Genomic DNA, 24,536 nt, shown 5'->3' on the forward strand with positions numbered 1-24,536 from the left:
ATGTTCCTCCAAATGGCGAGAATTGTGGAAAGGAAATCCTCCTAGGAAGGCCCTTCAAAAAGGCAATGAAGTGTGAAGCCGACTATATAGCACAGAGGATACACCTAACACTACCAAGTGTGAGGATAATCACGACTTTTAGCAAGGGTGACCTCACCAAACCTCGAGGGAAGGGCAAGGAGCATTCTGACATACCAAGCAAGCCTAGTAATGGGAGTAAGGAGTTGTTGAAAGAGTTGATACAAGCGCAGGTTGAACGGAGAGAACAAGTGAGTAAGGCCATACTTGAAACAAAAAGGTTAGGAGACAAGGCCAAGGATAGGGTTTGGACTTACAAATATCGTAGAAGACCATGAAAGAAGCCCAAGCCTTATAGACGAAGGCATCGATGGAGAGCTAGCACAATGCCGCGATGGATATCCAAGGCGTTGCTTCGTGCTCAAGGGTATTATGCAGGCAACCGAGGGATTTGGGTACCAAAACCCCCTGCTAAACCACCTCTGTCAGAAATCCAAATTATGTCAAAAGCAAAGAGGCGTAGGAGAAACCCTAAATGAAAATCCAAGTCTCGAACCAAAAATATTGGAGTGATTGAGCCCCTTACGATTGAAATCAAGAAACCAAACATGACCTATCAAAAAGTAGATCCTCAGCCTAGCGTGCTTAGCAAGCAGATATCAGAGGTAACTGTCGAGCGTGGAGAAGGTCCACTAGTGCCCAAGGAGCCTTTGACTTCCCTAGAGGATAATGAGCACCACAAGCACAACATTACTCATGATAAGGCTGATTGCTCAACAAAGCTAATGACAGAATCGTCTAGCAATCACGAGCAAATTCTCCAGTCAGTGCCAAGCCCACGCAGGAGTCCCAAATCTCCTACATCCTCTTCACCTAAATGGACACAGGAAGCATGGCAGCAGCAGCCTCGTGCCGCTGCTCAACTTGCACAAGTGAATGCCCAAAGGGCAAAAAAAGACACGACCACTTCTGATCTGCCGAAGGACTTGACACCGCAGTCTACCAATGGTAGCCAGTCCACTGAACTAGCCACCGCTACTTCCAATCAGGGACCACAGCAGTCACAACCTTTGGCCGTGACAACACCCATTGCGGAACGTGTCCTTAGCAATTCACCTTTGGAAGAGATGTCCCAACAAATATCCTTGACACCTCCAATCCTTCCAAAGCACCTAAAGCCTAGGCTTGAGGATAAATCTCTCGAAGACTTGGCCAAAGAAATGGCACATCTGACCAATGAACCAGAGATGAAGGGCATGGTGAAGCTTGATCACAAGCTGACAGCCATCACACGTGCATATGTCCATGTGGACATCGGAAGGCCAACACCAGAGCACATAAAGCTCATAGCTAAACCACTGACTTGGTATGAGCAGCAACATGTTTGTTTCTACTATGTATCTATTGTTGAAGAAGTCATGAAGGACATCCCAAAAGCCACAGCTAGAGAATTGCGCTTGACACCCTCATTTTATACAGCTCTATGTGAGACAAACAAGGAAAAGCTTAAAGCAATCAAACGAAAAGGGAAAGGACAAGGTACCTTTGCACAAAATTGGTACTCCAACCAAAGTTTGGCAGCCAAAATTGGCCACCGCTAATGACACTTGCCGAGCAAAGGAAAGCCCTTTGGGCATCAATACATAATTCCACGTACGTTGCCCCGACCTCATTGAGAGTATTGGCAACTGTCCATGATGTCCAGCTTTCTATCACTGTCCAAAAACATCCCTTGTATGATAAAGTGCTTCTAGAAGAAGATCTACACGTGGCTAGCAGTCTAGGAGTAGGGAGCATGGTACTTGATGTCAGCGCATATGTCTTCTGCCTCACTCAAGACCCTACAATCCTAGATCTCTATGCTTCCCATCAATACAACCCTGACTTCTTCAATTGGTTTCTTCCAAGCCTACATGACAAAAACCCTAAACCGTCTCATGGTTCTACACTAGAGTCAGCGCATATGTCTTCTGCCTCGCTCAAGACCCTGCAATCCTAGATCTCTATGCTTCCCATCAATACAACCCTGACTTCTTCAATTGGTTTCTTCCAAGCCTACATGACAAAAACCCTAAACCGTCTCATGGTTCTACACTAGAGTCACCCAAACCTCCAGAGCAAGAGAACAACAGCTCTAAACACAACACTCACCTTGACAAGAAGCAATGGAGACAGGTTCTAATAGATAAGGACAAAAATCTAGAGCAAATGCCTAACCAGGAGCAACTGTCAATGCAATCGAATGCAGGGCTGAACAGAGGAGAATTAGCTGGACAGCTAGACTCTCCAAAAAGAGAGGTAGTTGAACCCTCGCAACCTAGCAAGGCTGTTCAACCTAGTGAGGCCGTAGCAAAATCCCATGACGACATGCCACAGAAAGAGAATGCTAAGGCCCAACCAAGCACATCAACTACTGACCTAGTTCAGGATCTTGAGTCCTTAAAGGATACACCTCTAGTACCCAAGAGAAAGAGAAGAAAACAACGAAAACAACGACAGTTGCAAGCTACTGCAGACGACAAGAAGATTGGGACCAAGAGTACTGAAGAGATGATGAACAAAGCGTCCAGTTCATCCATAGATAAACCCATTGCCATCTCTCATAACAGCGGTGAAATCTCAGACACATCCATGTGTTCTGATAAATCAAAGCAACAATTACCGTCAACTATTGCTTACGACACTCAATCCACCGATAGAGAAAATCGCATTGATCAATCAAGAGTGGATACAACACTGTCACAACAGGATGCTAAGATCACGCCGGTCACATCCGAGGAGGACCATGACACAACTACCATAAAGCCTCAGGAGAAACATGAAAACCTCGAAGCATAAGCAATCCTAGCATTGATCAATCTTGCTCATCTAGGCCTGAGCCCCCAGCTATGCTAAAGCCTAAGGAAACCCTTAGAACCTTGCATGAGATAGCAACCGAGCAAGCCCTCATAGAACATAGAGATGTCGCAGAGTGCTTGACCAAGTGGGACACTAAACTGAAATTATTCGCACGTGTCTATGTTCATGTAGACATGGGCACATTCCCTAGGGAGCAACTTGAGGAATATTTGCCTTATCCGCTATCGTGGGAAGAGCAAGAATACCTTGATGGACATTATGACAAGCTCTTACATGAATGCATGCGACTCATCTCTGATGAGGAGGCTGACGAACTACGCTTAACCATGACATTTAATGAAATGCTCTGCCAGCCAAATCTCTTAGAGATAGAGCAACTAAAGCAACAATCAGAGGATAGAAGCCAATTTGAAAAACGTTGGTTTGAAAACCGCGCTACAATGGCCGAACTTGGAGCCCAAATCATGACAGTCTCGGAGGAGCGACTGGCTAAATGGCGGCCAAATGGCAGTCCCAAAGAGACCCGACCTATGTGGCACCAACTTCATTTCGAGTTCTAGCTACAATTCGAGGTACGGACCTAGCTAGAACTAGCCTAGAGAGCCCTTTGATTGATAAAGTTCTCACTGAGGAGGAGCTACATGTTTCCACTAGACTCGGACAAGGCACTATGCTACTCGATATTGCCAAATATTTATTATTGCTAAGTAGGCTACCACAGAAGCTAGATATTAGTGCCATACTCGAGTACAATCCTGAGTTCTACAATTGGGTTTTATCCTCACGGAGTGACATGGTTTCATGAACATGTACATAAATAAACAACGTGTTTTGTGACTGTGTAAATAATACCAAAAGAAGCAAAGACCAACACACCCCATGAGCAATGATGACCAAGTGCAGGTGATACGCATCAAGTCAAAACTAAGGGATTCAGGTTGGTGATGTCTTGTTTAGCTAGACATTTTCATTATGGTTGAAGCATGTGACTTGCATGTGCTCTCACACCTTTCCAAGTGAATGCAGAATGACACAGGTCAATGTTTAGAAGTGTTTAATATCCAAGTCACCACAAGACCACCAACCCCACAAAGAACCATTATGGAGGAAGTGACAGGAATATCAAGAAACAAAAGCCATGACGGAAGTGCCACTAGATGAGAACCCAAGGATACCTCTGCAGAAAGCACATATCGCAACTGAGCATGGCCAAAGCATAATCATCGATTACCTCCTCCTTCTTGGCCAAACTCTATATTCGGGCACGAGCCACGCTCTCAACAAGGGCAAACGTCTCTTCATCATCCAGGATTCAATTCGCAAGATGCTCTGCCCTTGTCCTACACAGCTCATTCCAAGTGCTACCTCAATTGTTCGATGTCTCACATGTTACAAAGAGGTTTGCAAAATCTCAAGTGTATCTCTTCATCTCAACAACAGTTCCTCTAGCATCAAGGCTGGTGACACAATCATCTCTGTAATATCCATTCTTCATAGCCTTTGGATCCCAACATTTCTCAATCCAAATGAAAGGCTAACAACCTTAATGTATGGCATTGATTATATTCATTTTTTTCCACCAAAAAAAAAAAAAAGAAAGAAAGAAAGGAAAGAAAAGAAAAGAAAAGGGGAAAAAAAAAAAAACACACACACGCAACACCGCACCTAGGGCTCCTCAAATTAGGTACGTCCAGTGACCTTGGTCGGCTGGCTCCGTCCCTAATCCCCTAGCCCTTTGTACATCCCCCACAATTGTTCAGGGCACATCAAGGGCAGGACATACCTAGGGAGCTCGCCTCGCCTATGGTTAGACCTGTCACCCTGAACCACTTGCACAATTCTTTTGCACACCATCTCAATACCATTACAACCAACAGTGATAAGCAAGGCATGAAAGACAATGGAAAAGTACACCATACTTTTCAAGCACTACAAGTAGCCACTAGCTACCAAAAGCTAAGACATCAAGGAGCTCAATTATGCTACATTGCCTTGACAAGACCATAATGATGTCTCAAGCAATCTTCAAGTATACTCCCCGTCTTCATCGACAAATTTTTCCATCAACTTAGCCCCTTGCTTCACTGACCCATTGCTATACAAGGAACCAGGCTGACAGTCTTCTAACTAAGTAATACCTAAATACGCATGTGTACTCACTTAATATTCACAATATAACCTATACACGGTTTGGGTCCTCAAGTGCAGGACGATACTCCAGGCTTGCTTAGAGTTCGACCTGTCTCCCAAAGTAGTCAAAATATGTCTTGTGCACGATAAGAAGACTAGCACTACCCCTTAGGGAGAGACCACATGAGAGGTTTTCCAATTGCAGGTATTAAATACTCCAACGAAAGCGCCATCAGCTCTACATCAACACTCAACTCTGAACTCTTGTCATTTACTTCATCATGCAAGACAACCAGAGAATCATCACGAGCAGAATCCACCATGAGCATCCCGAGAACACCAACACCCGTGCCAGCTATGAGTGACCATTCCCACCAAAGAGTAGCCCTATCGCCACCTACAACAATCATATCACCAGCCAATCAGAACAGCAAAGTGCCACCAACGACCTTCATCCGCACAAACATCTGAACTCCTCCAAGGCAAACCACAACAGTCCCTTCCACCCACGTCTTCGGTGCAAGCTCCGCATGCTCCCTTCCACGAAGAGTGCCATGGGACTGACACTCGTCTAGGAGGGGGGTAATGTTAACCCCAACACAAAGAAAGAAAAAGGAAATAAAAAAGACGCAGGGCAAAGGCGGAAAAAAGGCAGCCCGACTGAAGAAAGAAGAGGAGAAAATGCCAAAAGCGCAAGGGCAACCTTAAAAGTCCAAGGCAAATGCAAAAGGGGAAAGGTGCATTTTAAAATACAAAGGCGCACCCTGAAATCCTGTAAAAGAGTGCCAGGCTCTCTCCTGTGCAAATTGTAAAGATAGACAGGCGGTGAAGAAGAAGCAAGAAGGATAGGAAGGAAATAGGAAAAGATGACCTAGGCCAATGGCCGGTCATGTAAAAAGGGGATGACCGCCCAAGGAGGAGTAGGGCATGTATAAAAGCCAAAAAAGTGGAATGAGAAGCTCATTCTTGTGTGTAGCCAAAAGTGGCTCTCCTCTTCTTCTTCTTCTTCTTCTTGTTCTTGCTTGCTTGAGCTTGTGCTTGAGAGAGGGAGTGTGAGAGTGTGAGGGAGTGAGTGTGTGAGGGTGAGGGACCGGGGAGGAGAAGCTCTCCATCTTCTCCTCTCTTTCTGTTGTTTCTATCTGGCGACTGACTGCTGATCATCTGCACTGTTGTCGTACAACCTGCCACATCAGCAAACTGCTGCATTTGCAGGCTCCAGCTGCCGCCCTAACAGTTTTCTCTCTTACTGCAATCGTTGCAGTCTTTCTCTCACATGTCACCTATCGTCTGCAGTTTTCTCCCTCCTCACAGCTACGTTTTTAGTCTTTCTCTCTCCTGCAGACTGTCCTGCCTGCGTTTTCAGTCTTTTTCCCTCCTGCAAGCTGTCCTGCCTCCGTTTTTAGTCTTTCTCTCACCTGCTGCCTGCGTTTTTAGTCTTTTTCTCTCCTCACTGCTGTCTACATCAGATCTAGCTTCTCACTGCTGCATTTGCTGGTGTTCGACATCCGCAGGCTGCCTTGCTGCGATTCGGGATCCGTTCAGAGTATGACACACTCTCCTGCTCATTACCCCTGCCCTGATCCTTGAGATACATGAGTTCGAGGTTCAATATTCATTCACTGTATAGTATGTTTGCTGCATGAGCATCGTATTATTAGTAGTCATATCATTTCATTTATTCACTATGTTCATTGTCTCTGAGTTACCCTAACCCTAACTGTGTTCTTTTATTAGTCTGTGCTTTGTCGTACGGTTTCTGTTTATGCTTGTATGTTAGGGTATTTTCTTTACATGGTATCAAAGCCTAGTACTCTCTGAGAAACCTAGGCCTTTGATCTGAGAGCTCTTTACAAGAAGCAAGAACAACAGTAGGTTCAAATGACTTCGAACACATCAACACCGATTCTGTCTCCAGAATAGCCTATGCTGAGAACCGAGCGAGAGTGGGCCGATCAACTTGCTTCACAAAGTTCCGACATGGTGGAAGACACATCTGAGTACATGGAAGAAAAGATAGGCAAGTTGACCTCTAAAGAATATAAACTGATCATAGCCTATCGACGAAAGAAGATTGAGGAGCTCGACCAAAGGATCGCCCATCAAGAAAAGCTTCTGAATGAAGATATGCATGATTTTCACTCTTCAGATGTTGTGCGTAAGTCTGATGATGTTGCAGAGCCGTCGAGACCTCCATCAGGGATGGACCCCCCTCTTGGAGAGCAAGATTCGAAGTATTTTTCATTTTTTCAGACTCTTCCGTCCTCTCCGGTGCAAGGTACTTTTGATTCGTCTTTTGTGCCCTTTTCTTTTACCTCTTCTGTTTTGCAATATACTGGTAGAGATCATCTGGAAGAAAGAGTCCAGTCTATTGACTACGGAAAAGGTTCTCTTGAGGACCAATTCTTGTATGTTAACACACATCACGGGGATTATAAGAAAAAGTTAGGTACCTCTTCTTCTGCCCTTCCTTCTTTTCCGTCTACTTCACATAATCAGAATGAATTTGGTATTCATTTCACTTCATTACATGGTGCATCATTAACTTCACAATTTCATTTTCAGTCTTTAAATGATAAAAATGAACAAAAAGAATCTGCACCTCATACACCTCACTTTCAAACCCACCCATCCCACCATATTCTTCCGCTACTTCACCACTTCCATTTACACCATTTATATTTCCATTTCAGACACCTCATGTCGCACCACATCACACCCGGGGGTTATGGAAACATAGGCACATCCTTTAGGACCTCATCCTTCCCTCAACTGGGTGGTGTTCCACCTACCTCATACACACTTTCGGGATCATTGCAGCATGGGTATTCCAGCCAGTCTCTCCCGAGTGTGAATCAGTTCCCTCCACAGTTTGCCTCCATGACATTGCCTAGTGGACCTTCTGGTCATACTACTGTGTCCCAGCCTCACTTTGGATAAGGCTACCGTGTCCCAGTGCCTCTACCTACACCGGCACCTTATGGAAAAATTCATGTTCCAGTGCCTCCACATCAATCGGCACTCATTGGACACTCACAGCCTACTTCTGCCTACCCACCTCTTCCCCCTCCCTCTTTCTCTTATCAGACACACCCACCTCCATCATCTTACACCACCTATCCGACACCTCATGGTTCTAGCTCATCTTCTGCCAAGAATGCATTTGATAACAAGACTCGTTTTAACGGGTCAAACTTTACTACTTGGTCGAATTTGATGAGACATGTCCTTGACACATAAAACCTATAGGATCTTGTGCGAGGGTTGGAACCCCAACCCGATCCCGCATTTGTTCCATACGAGGTCGTCCGCTCATGGAAGGCTAGGAATGCCTCCGCTATTGTCGAGCTGATGCACGGCTTATTGCCTGAGTTTCATTCTCAGCTTCAGCATTTTGACTTAGCGTCAGAGCGATGGGCACACTTGACTGACCGCTATACAGCTCAGGATAGGACCCGTCGTATTAATCTTGACCATGAGCTTCAGCTTTTCAAAATCAATGACGGAGATGACTTGAAAGTCAAGTTGGCTAAGTATCGGCGTCTCCTCGCTAAATTCTCCACTACAGGAACTCCCAAGTCCTCTGATGATCAGGTCACATTGTTCCTAAATAAACTCCCCAATAAATACTTCAATTTTGTGGAAGGAATAGTTTCAAAGCCTATCATGCCTACATTCTATGAATTTGAGTGTCAACTGTTGCGTTAAGCACAGTTATTCGATCAGTTTCATCTGAATTCCTCTTCAGAGGGGGCTCTTCTTACTCATTCTCAGAAAGGGCAACAAGGGAAGGGCAAACCAAACCAAACATCCACTCAAAATCCAAATCAAACTCAATAGCTAAATCAATCTGGGGATTCTCAAGGAAACTCCCAGTCACAACTTAAACCAGGGTGGCAGAATGTATCTAAAAAGAATAGGTATTGTCAACATTGTCAAAAGGCTGGCCATTTTGACGACGAGTGTCGATCAAAGACACGAGGCACAGCACCAAAACCTAAATCTCAAACCCCTGCCCCTCCATCGGGCAACCCCCAGGAGGAGAGACAGGGTGATGGCTAGGGGCAGTTTAAAGGTCAGACTCACACTACCACCGCACAGCCATCTCAGTCGATAACGTTTCCAACTTCAAAGGGCTTGTCTGACTGGTCTGCAGAGGCCCACATTGTCTCCGTAGAGACATCCGATGCGAGTCTCGTTCACATCTGTGAGTTGCCTCCTAACGAGGTTACTACACAGGCCCACTCCTCACAGCCGAGCACTTCAGCTCCAGTTTGGATTGTGGACAGTGGAGCTACACATCACATGACTCCTATAGAGAACATTTTCTGTACCCGAGCCCCTACAGCCGAGCGGGTCCGTGTAGGAAACAACTCCTCGGTCAAGATTCAGGCTCAAGGTTGCATCAGTTTTGCCACTGACAAGGGTCCGGATCTAGCTTCGCTAGACAATGTATATCATGTCCCTCAGCTTAGGGCATCTTGGTTATGACTCACTTTATGAGTTGTCATGCCATGAGCTAGTTGAGGGCCTTGCACACCTAAAGCTAGCTCGAGATGTCTGTAAAGCCTGTCAGCCGAGAAGCAGCACCGTACCCCATTTCCTCAGCAGTCTACACATAGAGCTGAGGAGCCTCTTAGATTGATTCACATTGATCTTTGCCGGCCAACATCCACTGCCGCTTTGAACGGCACGATGTACTTCTTTTTGATAGTGGATGATCATTCTCGATACATGTGGGTGTACTTCCTCAAGCATAAGTCAGATACTTTCACATATTTTTCTGCTTGGGTGCTGCTAGTTCATAACTAGACTGGTCATCGTGTCGGCTGCATGAGGAGTGATAGCGGTGGTGAGTTTATCTCCCACGAGTTTTTCGAGTTTCTACAGAAGCATGACATTTCTCGCCAGCTCACCTCTACCAACTCCCCCTCTCAGAATGGAGTCGTAGAGCATAGGAACCGCACAGTCATGGAAATGGCACGCTCTATGCTGTTCGCAGCAGAGCTTCCTGAGCACCTTTGGGTCGAGGCTGTTAACACTTCGGTGTATATCCTCAACCATTGCCCGACTGCGGCTCCTCCTCAGAAGACCCCATATGAGGCATTTTTTGGATCTCGGCCTGTTATTTCCCATTTCAGAGTCTTTAAGTGTCGTGCGTACACACACACGCCTGCTGACAAGATAGATAAGCTTACTCCCCGAGCTGATCTCCTTATTTTTGTGGGATATTCCTCTGAAGCGAAAGCCTATGGTTTGTTCGATCCTCGGACAAACAAGGTGATCGTTGGGCGGGATGTTGTTTTTGACGAGAGGGATATTGTGCAGTTTTTTGCACTGGATTCCGATCTGTTTCGTTCTTCCACATCATCCGAGATTGTGCCTCCTGAGCCTAGTCTACTTCCCGCTCCTGACATTCCTGCAGTTTCTTCAGCTCCCAAGCCCCCTTCGCGAGACCCGTTACCTCACTGGTACCAGTAGACCATGCGGGATTCGGGGATCCTACCACCCGATTCCTCTTCGGAGGGACCTAGAAGATCTACCTGACTTGCTCCTCAGGCATCATTTGCAATGTTGTTTACAACTGATTACATAGCGCATTCTGAGCCAGATACATGGCAGGAAGCTCTTCAGTATCCTCAATGGCGAGAGGCCATGGAAAAGGAGCTAGAGAGTATTAACCGAAATGAGACTTGGACATTGGTGCATCGTTCGAGCCACAAGAAAGTCATCGGGACAAAGTGGATTTTTAGGACAAAGCTAAAAGCTGATGGGACTTTAGACAAGTACAAGGCTCGCCTTGTAGTGCAAGGGTTTCGACAAAGGCATAGCATTGATTATGAAGAGACCTTTGCCCCTATTGCACGGTCAACTTCCTTTCAGTTGCTACTTGCGCTCGCCGCTCACCATGGCTGGCCGATACGTCAAATGGATGTCAAGAGTGCCTCTTCCTGAATGGATACTTGGAGGAGGAAGTCTATGTGGAGCAGCCATCGGGCTTTCCTTTAGGGAACCCTAGGGATCAGGTATTCCGCTTACACAAAGCTCTTTATGGGCTGAAGCAAGCGCCGCAGTCTTGGTTCCATAGAATGAATGAGTTCTTATAAACTCATGGATTCCATTCTATCCCTTATGACCCGAACTTGTATGTTCGATCCACACCAGAGGGGGTTAGCTATATCCTACTATATGTTGATGACTTACTCATCACAAGTTCAGATTCTGCTGCCATAGCAGAAATTAAGGCTAAGCTTAAAGCTACATTTGAAATGACAGACCTTGGTTTGTTGTCCTATTTTTTGGGAATGGAGGTAGTTCGTTCTGGAGGATGTATTTTTGTCACAGCAGAAGTACGCACTTCTGCTTGTGGAACACTACACTTCGGATCAGACACGGCCAGTGGCCATGCCTCTTGATCCTACTATCCACTTGTCAAAGGATACCCTAGGACAGCCCTTCGATGCACACACCTATTGTTCTGTTGTAGAAAAACTTCTTTGGTTAATTTATACTAGGCCAAATTTAGCTTACTCAGTTAGCATACTCAGTCAGTATTTCACAGCACCTAGGATGTCACATTGGATTGCATGTCTTCGTGTGTTGCGTTATTTGTGGTATACTTTTTCTTATGGCTTGACATATGGTTATGGTTTATGTTTGCAAGGGTACACTGATTTTGATTGGGCAGCAGATCCTGACACCCGGCATTCCCATGGCGACTACCTCTTTACCTTGGGCACGGCTCCCATTTCTTGGTTCAGATGTAAGCAAGAGACAGTGGCGGCTTCCACGGCCGAGGCTGAGTACCGGGCTCTCTTCAATGGCACCATCGAGGCCATCTATCTGAGGAGTTTACTGGCGGCGCTTCATTTTCCATGTAACTCTCCCACAATTGTCTACTGTGAAAACTAGAGTGCCATTGCCCTTGCGGGCAATCCGATCATCACACCACGAACACAGCATGTGGGAGTCCACTTCCATTTTTCCAGAAGGCAGGTTGAGCTAAGCACTATGCGCCTAGAGTTTGTGCCTTCATCGGATAATTTTCAAGATATCTTGACCAAAGCGGTCAGCCGGTCAGTTCTTCAGTACCTGCTATCCAGGATCGGCTTGGGTACACCCTCTCCTACTTCTTGAGCTTGACGGGAAGAGGGTGTTTCCCTCTTGCTTTCCCTTCCAGTTTGAGAGGGAGCAGCTTCTACTCTTGATCGTGATAGTGATGATGCTTATTGTTTTTAGACATTACATTCACTTATTCTTTTATATTGTATTATGGGCATTTGTAACTTCATCCGCACCGTCAGGATGACCTGATTGTAAAAGGATACTTGGACAAGTGAACAATTCCCCTACGAGGGCACTGTCCCAGTGGCACCGTTGCATAGCATATTGCATGAGCATGACCTCTTGCATCTCCTTTTGCATTACCCCATGCATTGGCATTCTGTTCATGTAAACATGCATCTGTACGCATTTATCCCTTTTCAGTCTTTTGGAGTGGTCGACTCTAGGATCCACCATATTCGTAGCATAACACATGGCAGTTCTCCTAACGACAGTTTCCCTACCCTTGCTTGCTTGCTTGTTTTGCTTGTCTTGCTAAGCCCACCATCCTTTTTTTTTGCCTTTCCACATATTCACCACATGATTGGCACATACACACACTTGTTCTCATCCTTCGGCACTTATCCTAGTCAGTGCGCGGGATTAGTCTACTAGTTTTACGCTTGACTTGGGTTTAAAACTCTCTTTATCTTTTCCTATTTGTCACTTAATCGACCGCTGCCCCTATATTACTTATGTATTTTCAAAACATTTCAAAAAAAAAAAAAAAGTCCATTGATTCCATCCACCTTTGTAGGACTTGGTAGACCCTTGGGTAGCTACCGAGCACCCTTGGTCCGATGCCCTGGCCTCTCTGGGGTGATCACTTGGGCTCCCTTGGTAAGATAACCATCGCCTCTGTAGTCTTGGTAGGCCACTGGGCAGCCGATGTGCACCCTTTGTCCGATGCCCTGGCTACTTTGGGGTAGGATGCCTTGGGGTAAATCAAAATTTAGGCTGGTCTACTTTTCTCACCCTATTTTGGGCCTGAGAGGAGGTGTTGTGCTAAGAATTGCTCTTAGCCACTTAAACAGCCCCAAAACATGCTTATTTTAGGCTTATTTTAGCCAAAACCCTAAAACGAGGAGCAAATCGAGAGAGTTAAGTGGGAGAGGATCTAGAACCCTAATTTTCTATAAATTGGCAGCCAACCCTCCACTCTTCCCTGAATCTCGTTTTTTCAGGTTTCGGGTGTTATCAGCTTTCTGCCCACACCCCGTTCGTGGAGGACATCTCAACCCTTGTTGTCTATCACTGTTCCCTACAGTCTGGCGCCTGTTTCTAGCCCTCCACACGCTGATTTCTGCTGTTTCTGCCTGGTGACTGACTACTGATCATCTGCACTGCTGTCGTACAACCTGCCACATCAACAAACTGCTGTGTTTGCAGGCTCCGGCTGCCGCCGTGACAGTTTTCTCTCCTGCTGCAGTCTTTCTCTCACCTGTCAGCTGTCGTGTGCAGTTTTCTCTCTCCTCACAGCTACTTTTTAGTCTCTCTCTCCTGTAGGCTGTCCTATCTGCGTTTTTAGTCTTTCTCTCACCTGCTGCCTGCGTTTTTAATCTTTCTCTCTCTTGCAGGCTGTCTTGCCTGCGTTTTTAGTCTTTCTCTCACCTGCTGCCTGCGTTTTTAGTCTTTCTCTCTCCTCACTGCTGTCTACATCAGATCCAGCTTCTCACTGCTGCGTTTGCTGGTGTTTGACATCCGCAGGCTGCCTTGCTGCGATTCGGACCCGTTCGGAGTACGACACACTCTCCTGCTCATTACCCCTGCCCTGATCCTTGAGATACAGGAGTTCGAGGTCCAGTATTCATTCACTGCATAGTGTGTTTGCTGCATGAGCATCGTATTATTAGTAGTCATATCATTTCATTTATTCACTGTGTTCATTGTCTCTGAGTTACCCTAACCCTAATTGTGTTCTTTTATCAATCTGTGCTTTGTCGTACGGTTTCTTTTTATGCTTCTGTGTTAGGGTATTTTCTTTACAAGATAGACCAAATCTAAGGAGGATTTTCTAACAAAGGAAATCATTGCCAATGGCTTAAATATATCAAGAAACTACATATAATCTTACATTGAAGAAAATTGCACGGCCGCATAACTTTGCCATGCTTGCAAGACTCTTTTGTCAATGGCCTAAAAGACAAATGGCAAAGAGGATCAGTTGCAAATTCATGTATTTTTTCCCAAACATCAACATGTGTCTAGACAATTACATCTGAGATAGGAGTATTCTGGAGAACATCGTTACCATCTTTGAGGAGAAAATGGACCCAACATAGTGGAAAAAGGATAGTTGTCCTTTAAAATACCAAGAAAGTCTACAACACAATCCACTAGGATTTCTTGAAGGGGACCAGGTCTCACCTAGGCTTTTTGCAGCAATGGATCAATGGGGTGTCATCCACATAAATGGTCAACCACAATAGGTGATCAATGGTGGGATGTACGAGAAGTTGCAACAACTGTCCATTTGCTCTGTGCCTCTTCACATTTTTGAGGAGGCGATATGTTACTTCCTCTCTACTCTAATGTCACTAGCCTTTGATACGTTGGAGCTCCCAATAAGGAGCATGATGACAAGGCTTCTAGATTTGGAGTACAGTAATGACACAAGATCATATGTGGAGGGCGATGCGTTCAAGATACTTTGTCTAGCCCTGGAGATTTCTGCAAGGTAGCATGTGAGTAGATTAAAGTGTGTAAGCCAATTGGTTTTCTTGTACACAAATTCTGGAATTCTATCTTGATTTCACATTGATAAATTTGTTAGGAAAATAATAGCAATAGTTAATAAGACCACGCATTCCCTCTAGATCAGCTATATAAAAAGCACAATCGAGTATTTATATCTGATACAAAGTATCATCTTGTAGATAGATAGCATTTAGCAAGTTCAAGAGATGGTTTAGTCATGCACGTTACATGAGTTGTGCAGCAGGTTTTATGTGAGCAAGAGCTCAAATGACTCTCTCTTTGCCGACTAGAGAAGATAAACTATTCTTCAGTTGTGAGGTGCCACCCCAGTAGATCTATAGCCTCAACCTTCACAAATATCCCCAATTCCAAGACTGCCCTTAAGCTTTGTATATATAATATTGGATATTGCTCCTACCACAGTAAAATTCTCCCATCTTCCCTGATCCATCTATGCTGTTGACCACATGAATTACCATGGTTTTCTTTGAGTAATATGATCAGCGACACTTTTTGCATCTCTTCTCCCTTTGAAGTTTTGTTCAAGTGTTGCAGTCATGGCATCCTCTTGGGCTTTCTTGGATTGGCATTAACCAACTGTTTGAGTAATATATATCATCAAAATAATGCAACAAAATTGTTCAGCCAATCATTTCTTAAGCCTGTCAAATAAAATCACTTTTCAAGCCAATATTGCAACTCTTCATTTATTCTACCAATCATTTCATTCTCCCCTCAGCTACTCAAACACGTCATCATTGTGCCAAAACCCACGAAAACTGAACAATATCTTGAATTCCTCCTTGCAATCAAAGGAAAATAAAACATGGCTATGATACTATTATCACAGGTTGCAGGGTGTTTATCACTGATTTCATAAACTCATGCATCCATTGATTCAATCAAGAGACAAAATGACCTAGAATGACCCCCCCAGTCCCTATATCTATCTACTAAAATATATCAACTGGCCATCAATCTAGAGACGGTACCCCAGGTATTGACACAAGTTCCAGAACTTGTGCTGGTTAATAAAGACTTCTAAAGCCATCTCCGAGCTGTTGCAAATCTCCTCCCAGAGATGTCCCACTATAGATAAGAAGTTAATTCATCTATGAACTTCACATCCAAGATCTTCCGAAAGGATATGAGTGATTCAATGTCTCTGGCCCCAATCTAGCTCATCAGAAACATGCTTATGGTATCAACCACAAAGAAGAAAAGGAAGATAGCTTTACTCAGTCCATCAATTTCTCCTAATGGGATAACTTTTCAACTCTCTTAAAATGTATCATTACAAAAAAAGAAAAAACAAGAGAGAAATAAATGACTGTCACTACACCAAGAAAAGAGAAAAGCAACATATAAGATTGAGACAAAAAGCTGTAAGCACTTCTACGAATATCAACCAAGACAAACAATGAATCAATTACAACAGTCAAATAGCTGGGAAAGTGTGCAAAAGTAGATTCATAGAGCATATAGTTGAATGGCTACTTTAATTAACCTCAAAGTTCAAGTGCACCAACTAGCAAAATCAACAATATACATTCACAAATACCTTTATGTCCTCCAATGCCCTTTCATCTAGAACAGGATCCCAATCACCGTGCTGTAAACCAGTTTATATGATATTAATTGATACTCCATTGTAGTGCATATTTTCTCACTGCCTCCCACCCATTCCTTCCACCCAACCTCCCTCCCCCTATTTCCCTCATACTCCACAAACATCTTAGCCTCCTCCCTAGAGTGATGTACATTTTGCTCCCACCAACCCTAGATAAAATAGTTCCTAAAGCTTTTATCTCACTCATTTGTTGTTGAGGAATTACTATAACAATTATGCTTACATGGATTCACACGTTCAAATCTCCTCATGCCATTCTAATCTACTAGATAAATGCTTACATTAGTCTTAGAATGTCTTTTGAAGTTTTTTTCTGATTATATCAGAGATGTTTGTTATTGTTGTTGACTTTATGTGCTTCTAGATACAAATTTTCAATCACTCTCCTCCTAAAATACCCAGATGCACACATAACACATGGCACGCAAGCATAGAAAAGAAACACAGAGGGATGAGTGTCAAGCTAAACAAAACATAGAGGCATCAGTGTTATGCTTAGCTTCCAACTATATAGCCAAAACAAACTCACCTCAAAGCCTAGGTCCAGTGACATGTTGAGCCAAGCTTTTGTCCCAAGGGCTGATGTCCCATACCATCAACCAACATCATCAAAGTATGTGGATGAGACCACGAAGGGCCTAGAGTCTCAAGCGTGGTGATCACACAAGTTGTGGCACAAACGAGCCCATAGGTCCTTGGTACAGAACACTTGACCGCCATCATCGGAGAGGTTTCACATTAAGACTACTTAATTGTCCTAGCTTTTAGGGTATATTCAAATGTAGTGACCTTGTAGTTAGTGGGGAATTTTGTGTGCACACCATCGAGAATGTAACAGCATATACCACTTCCCTCCCTAATGAATGATAGTTGTCCTTAGCAATATCCTGGAGGACAAAAGTCAAGGAAGTGATCTCGATTAACCGAACCAGCCCCATCTTGCCTACATCTCGAGGTAATATTTCCACTCGACTAAATGACAAATGTTCATGATAAATGGTCCTTCATGATTCTTTGGTCCTATAGACAAGAACCGATTGAAGTACTAGTGGAATAGCCTCCAAACACTAACTTCCTAGATTATAATCACCTTGCCCCCAGCATTCTTTGAAACGACATACATGGAAAAAAAAATTAACTTGGATATCCAAAGGTGGGTCCAACTAGTAGGATACGATACTTATCTTCATTGGTAACTTGAACAGTTTGCAATACCTTGAAGTGAATTATCAACATTAGTTAGTGGTAATCACGTGGAAGTCTCTCAATACCTTAAGAAACACACATATATCTTGTTGGAGCATTGAAGGAGTACATAGTGGTTAGAATAAAGTATAGCCCAATCATGCACGGTCTTTATGCTTTCCTTAGCAAAATCATTCACGCCTTTGCATACCATACAAAAAGCATAGTTGCCAAGATTTTCAGAAACATGTAAAGGAATCATGTTTTGGAGTGGTGAAACAGAGTTTTGAACTCAAGCTGAAACAATGACACTTATGTCAATTTTTTAGGAATATCTTAATAGGGGTAATACCATTTGTAACTCTAACCTTTGCACCAAAAACACTCAAATTCCTAAACAATATAAATTCTACATATAACATTATAAGAAATTTGACGAGCCCAAACTACCAAAAACAATAAGACCACAATACATGAGTTTCAAGAATTTTCAAAGTATCAGTATCAATACTCAATATAAAAGACTATCATGATGTCATATACACTTAAAAAGAAGAGTTTGTGGCTTGAGTCAAGATCCAAGACCAAGACTCATGAATACAAAAAATGAAAATGCCATAGGAATAGGCACGTTGTGAACAATGAGCATTAAACAATCATGTCCATAATATAAATACATCATCCAATGATCCATGAAATGAGTCATGACGGACTACGATGTCAAAATATGACTGCTGTGAAAGTAAAATAAAGAGACAATAGGGGTTTATAGGGAGAAACACAGAGTGCGTATGGCAAACACTCTGAGAAAAGAGAAACTCAAAAAACACAAAAGAAAATGATGATAAATGATAAATCACTGAATCACGCTAAATGAATTAAGCTGCTACAGTGGAGTTGAAGCTTTGAAGATAACTATACTGTCCTGTCTAAATCAGCGGCCATGGTACTGGTGTGTAAACCAAGAAAAGGGAGGGTGTGAGGGAGAAGAAGAGAAGGATATCTCCCAATGATGCAATGGAAATAAGGAAGGGGGGGGGGGGGGTTGGTTGTCAGAAGATTATGCCATGTCTGCCTTCTCCGATGCAAAGGATGTTTGTGGCTCTCTGAGCACCTCTAGCTCTGATACTATGTCAAGAAACGAGGTACGCTTTGATACAATGTCAAGAAAATAGGTATGCTTTGATACCATGTCAAGAAATGACTATTGTGGAAGCAAACCAGAGAGACACTAGGGTTTGTGGGGCAAAACACAGACTGTGTACTGCAAACACTAAGAGAGATGCTGTGTACTGCAAACACTAAGAGAGAATAGAAACCCTAAAAACACAAAAGAAAAAGATGATGAAGCACTGAATCATGCTAAGTGAACAAAGCTAATACAATGGAGCCAAAGCTCTAAAGATGGCTGCACTATCCTATTTGTTCAAAGCGGCAACACCTATAGGAACTCTGCACTGTAGATGGAGTGAAATGCACTCCTTCCACTAGTAGGTAATGCTAAAGATGAAGGATAATTGTTGAGGGAGCGAAAGTAGTCCTTAAATGCCATCTGAGTCAAGGAAGAAGATCACCAGCTATGAATGCATACTCCAAAAGATGAGGATCAACAGAACGGCTAGCCAGATGATGAAATCCATCCCTTGATGGAGCAATAACTGCAAAAACGCAGGTGTCTAAGGTAGTAGGTGCCTGTCGGAGCCGTCGACAATGCCAAGGAGGTGTGAGACTGCAAAATACAACGTAAGAGGCTGACGCCAAGTGAAAAGCACTTTCACTAGGTAGAGAGAAATGATCTAGCAACAAAAACACAGGTGCCTGTTGACACCGAATGGAGATGATGGTCGCCATGTTGAGAAACCACTTCTTCATTTACACACTTCATTTAGGGTTTCGCATTAAAAGTCCTAAAAAGAGCTAGTGTCCACATTTTGGCCACTTTTTCAGTGGACACCCACACAGTGGTGCGCCACCCTAGATAGCTTATGCCTATAAATAGGCAACCACTTCATTCATTCTTTACACTTCTACCACACTCACCACTCTTCAATCATTCTTCACCCCTCTTCCTCCTTTATCAAACACCCTTCCCTTCACCAACCCCTTCCACTACCTCACATCTCTTCAGGAGGACATTGCGGTTTGTGGCTCATGGCTGCCTTTATCCTTCCTCTTCTACTTCACGCGCCCTATTCTAGCATCAGGCTTTGCGTTTGGATCATCTTCCACCTGGCATCACCATCATCTGCTTCGTGTCAACACCCATTTCCATCACGCTCCACCTTCACATGCATTTTTCAATGTGGAGCTCTTCTCCTTGCCTAGCGTCATCATCTCCAGCTTGGCATCAACATCCTAGCCTATGGCGAATGGTCTACATCACCGAGCATCAGTGACTTCATCACTCGTCTATCATAGGGGCTGCTAGGACCTGCGTTTTTGCAACCAAGCTCCTCCTCCATCACCTAGCGTCACTCCTCTATCATAGAGGCTGCTGGAACCTGTGTTTTTGTAGCCTCCTCCATCACCTGGCATCAATTGTCCATCACAAGGGCTGTTGGGACCTGCGTTTCTGCAACCTAGCTACTCGTTTATCACCTTGCATCACTTCTCTGTCATAGAGCCTGCTGGGACCTGCGTTTTTGCAGCTCGGCTCATCCTCCATGTCATCATTATCCACCTGGCATCAAGATCTAGGTTGCTCTCCTTGCATTTGACAACTTCGACACTCTCGGACTTGCGTTTTGCTACCCAGGTCACTCCCCGGCATCAAAGGACTGCAGTTGCTCCCTCGACAACTGGTGATCATCTTTCACATCTCCAATGACATCAAAGGACTGTTATTCGCTCCTTCGACAGTTATCTTTCACCTTCCAGTGATTACTTCAATAGCCCACTACACAGAGGACTGCGGTTTGCTCCCTTCACTATGCAAATTCCCACAAGTGTTGCCGCCTGATTCAGACAAGACAATGCAGTTATCTTTTGAGCTTCGGCTCTGTTATATCAACTTTTCTTCTCATAGCATGATCCAATGCATCCTCATTGTATTCTTCTTGCATTTCTAAGTTTCTCCTCTCTCAATGTTTGCCATACACACACTGTAACTCCCGCAACCCCTACTGTCTCTCTGCACTGTCGCTAATTTTGACATGGTATCAAAGCATACCTCTTATTTTTGACATGGTATCAAAGCACAAGAGCTCAGAGAGCTAAAGACCCTACTCATCAAAGAAGGCAAAGAAAGGTTGCGGGTTTGGCATCATCTACTGATTTCCCCTTTCATTTCCGCTACATCACAAGGAGACACAGATACCTTTCTCTTCCTCTCCCACCCACCCTCCCTTTTACCGATGCTTACTGCCATGGACCTTTGCTCCCTACCCCGCCATAGTATATGCGTCTACCCCCCTCCACTCGTGCCACCTCTCCCTTTTGGACCACAGAGTTTATTATGCACCGGCTTTTAGATTTTTATGCTCGAGGCAATAAGACGTATCTAATGCATACTAAACCCTTTCGAGCCATAAGAGGATTAACTAGTACCATGGCCTACTTGTAACCACCGCAATGTGCTACGAAGGTTGCTTCTACTTCTTCTAGGGTTTCAGGAGGGCCATCTCAACAACCTGTAGGTTGCAGCCTGCTCCACCGAGAGAGAGTGATTGTTGAATACTATCCCCTGAACAGTCCGTTCCTTAGAGAGAAAGTGATTGTTTGATACCCTCCATTAGCTCCACAGTCCGCTCCACTAAGAGACAGTGACTGTTGCCCACCCTTGGCTCCGCATGAGCCTCGTCTTTCCCCACCCTCCACTACTCAGGTTTGACAGACCACCTTTGGGAATTCTTTGATATCTTCAATACCCCATATACCTTCTTTAGCACGACCAGTGGCACTTCCTTCATAATCAAATGATTCAAAGTCTATGATCCATGAGCTTTGAGATTCCCTACCTCTCGTAGAGAGGGATTCCGAGGGGCTACACTCTCTTTGCCCTCAAAGGGGCCTTCTATTCATTGGACTTTAGAGGGGGCCCTTACACTTCCACCCTAAGGGGGGGCACCTACTCATCATGAAGTTCGTCACCCACCATTTACTCCTTTGGGTTCGTCACCCAGGATCTTTAGAGACCACCTAGATCAAGGCCTTGGAGGTTCAGCCTCGCGACTTGGTGACGAGATCTTCGAATTCCTTCCAGCATGGAGTTACAGAGCTATTGGCTTCTTTCCCAAGGTGGATTCAAGTTCTATTGTTCATCCCGTCTATTGTTCCTTACTACAGGTTACCTTTTAGGTGGAAATCTTGGATCTCTGGGATCCTCTTATTCTTTATTGTATCTCTCTTCGCTTCTCTTTCATCATTCATTTTTAGCCCTAAGAGGGGGAGTTGAGAAACCACTTCTTCAATTTACACAGTTCATTTAAGGTTTCGCAATGACAGCCCCAAAAAGAGTTGGTGCCCACATTTTGGCCACTTTTTCAGTGGGCACCCACACCGTGGTGCGCCACCCTAAAAAGCTTATGCCTATAAATAGGCAATCACTTCATTCATTCTTTACACTTGTACCACTCTCACCACTCTTCAATCATTCTTCACCCCTCTTCCTCCGTCATCATCAGACACCCTTCCCTTCACCAACCCCTTCCACTGCTCTCACACCCCTTCAAGAGGACATTGCAATTTGTGGCTCATGGTTGCCTTCACCCTTCCTCTTCTGCTTCAAGCACCCTATTTCAGCATCAGGCTTTGCATTTGGAGCATCTTTCACTTGGCATCACCATCATCTGCTTGGCATCAACACCCCTTTCCATCAAGCTTCATCTTCATCTACATTTTTCAGTGTGGAAATCTTCTCCTTGCCTAGCATCATCATCTCTAGCTTGGCGTCAACATCTTAGCCTTTGGTGACAGTCTACATCACCGAGCATCAATGATTTCATCACTCGTCTATCACAAGGGCTATTGAGACCTGCGTTTTTGTAGCGTGGCTCCTCCTCCATCACCTAACGTCACTCGTCTATCATAGAGGCTTCAAGGACCTGTGCTTTGGTAGACTAGCTCCTCCTCCATTACCTAGTGTCAGTCGTCCATCAGAGGGGCTGCTGGGACCTACGTTTTTGACACTTGGCTCCTCCTCCAACACCTAGCGTCACTCATCTGTCATAGAGGCTGTTGGGACCTACGTTTTTGCGGCGGCAAGTGCTGCGCACCTAGGAACAATGTGGCGGCATGCAATGGGAGGTGACGGCAACCAGCGTGACACGTGCAACTGGACGGCGACCAACATGACAGGCGCCAGTGGGTTTCAACCTAATGTGACGTGGACGTCAAACAAGCCTAACATACGGATCAACGGACTCATCATCCCGGTTCCTTTTTTTCAAAACCATTATTTTTCTTCAAAATCCTTTTTGAAACTCCTTCCTCTAACCGCGAGTTCACGCTGAAAGCACAATTGTCGATTTTGTGCAAAATCAAGCCCGAAAATTTGGTAATTCTCCTAGATTTGACATTGCTTATGTCCTTTTAGTGGTTTTGAAGTCAGAAATTGCAGACATTGCGTGTGGTGACCTCAATTAATTTGGGGATTTTGCCAAATCAATCAGAATTTTGCTCCTTTGAGCAAAATTTCTTGACATTGGATCCCAGAAATTTGGGGCTTTTCATGTATTGGCAAAATTTTGCTCAGTTAGGTCAAATGGTTGACATTTATGCAATTTTGGACTTGAAATTTTGGGGATTTGTGTACAATTTGATAAATTTCTGCATTTTTGTCCGTGTGGTGGCTGATTCATGTACAAACAGCAGAGATTTATTCCTGGATGAGAAAGAACAGTAGTGTATTTTGCTAGTTCAGCTTGTGCTTCTGCAGTTTAGTGCATTTACTCTTGTGTTCATGATAAAATGGCTGCAACTTCTTCCAGTTCAGACATCAAGAGTTCGATGGAAATTAAACGGTTTGATGGTCATGGCTTTGACCTTTGGAAAGACTGCATGAAGAGCATTTTGTTTCTAAAGGATTGTGAGGATGCTTTGCAGGAAGATAAACCCGCTATCTCTATAAATCCTCATCCCCAAAATATGCTCTGCATTCCCCAAATCTTTCAGGGAGAAGGCTGATTTCAGCTGATTTTTTAGAGCATCCAAGCTACTCTTTCTTTTCCCAGCTAGCAACATATCATCCACATACAAAACAAGTATAATGGGGCTGCCATCTGTATCCTCTTTCATGTACAAGCAATGATCTACATGGCTACGTGTAAAATCATGAGATAGCATAAAAGTGTCAAACTTTTTGTACCACTGCCGTGGTGCTTGCTTCATCCCATACAAGCTGCATTTTATCTTACACACCATCTGCTCTTTTCCAAGAACTACAAAGCCCTCGGGCTGTTTCATGTAGATTTCCTCATCAATGTCACCGTGCAAGAAAGTTGTTTTTACATCCATTTGATACAACTCTAAGTCCAATACAGTAATGAGAGCAAAAAGCACACGTAGAGTTGTCATCTTCACAACAGGTGAAAAGACCTCTTGGAAGTCAATCCCTTCCTTTTATGCATACCCTTTGGCAACTAGCCTTGCCTTGTACTTAGGTTTCCCATCAACTGTCTTTACTTTGTACACCCATTTGTTTGAAAGTGACTTCCTTCCCTTGGGCAAAGACACAAGATCCCAAGTATCATTTACATATAGAGATTTAATCTCTTCCTGCATAGCTAGCTCCCACTTACTGCTGAACTCATATAACTTGGCCTCTTTGTATGTAAGAGGCTCACCCTCATTTGTAAGCATCACATAATGCGAGGAGGGGTCAAACCTATGTGGTTGCCTTCTTACGCGTGTAGACCTACGTAACCAATGATCAACATTTTCAAGAATTGGGTCTACTTCTGAAGGTATATTATTTTCA

The 24,536-nt window shown here is 44.1% G+C and overlaps 1 protein-coding gene across 1 annotated transcript in view; it reads right to left on the reverse strand.

The window, feature by feature from the left end:
- The window catches only part of LOC148008419 (uncharacterized), a 199,828-nt gene that overhangs the window by 142,676 nt on the left and 32,616 nt on the right, over positions 1-24,536 (reverse strand). Inside the window, exon 2 of the mRNA XM_087674241.1 lies at positions 16,367-16,417. Coding sequence (XP_087530367.1) covers positions 16,367-16,417 — 51 coding nt within the window. The remainder of the gene's footprint in view (positions 1-16,366; positions 16,418-24,536) is intronic.

This window comes from Lygodium microphyllum, unplaced genomic scaffold (assembly GCF_053477565.2).
Source record: "Lygodium microphyllum isolate KBCC unplaced genomic scaffold, Lygodium_microphyllum_v1.1.10 scaffold_144, whole genome shotgun sequence".
In the NCBI taxonomy this organism is placed as follows: domain Eukaryota; kingdom Viridiplantae; phylum Streptophyta; class Polypodiopsida; order Schizaeales; family Lygodiaceae; genus Lygodium; species Lygodium microphyllum.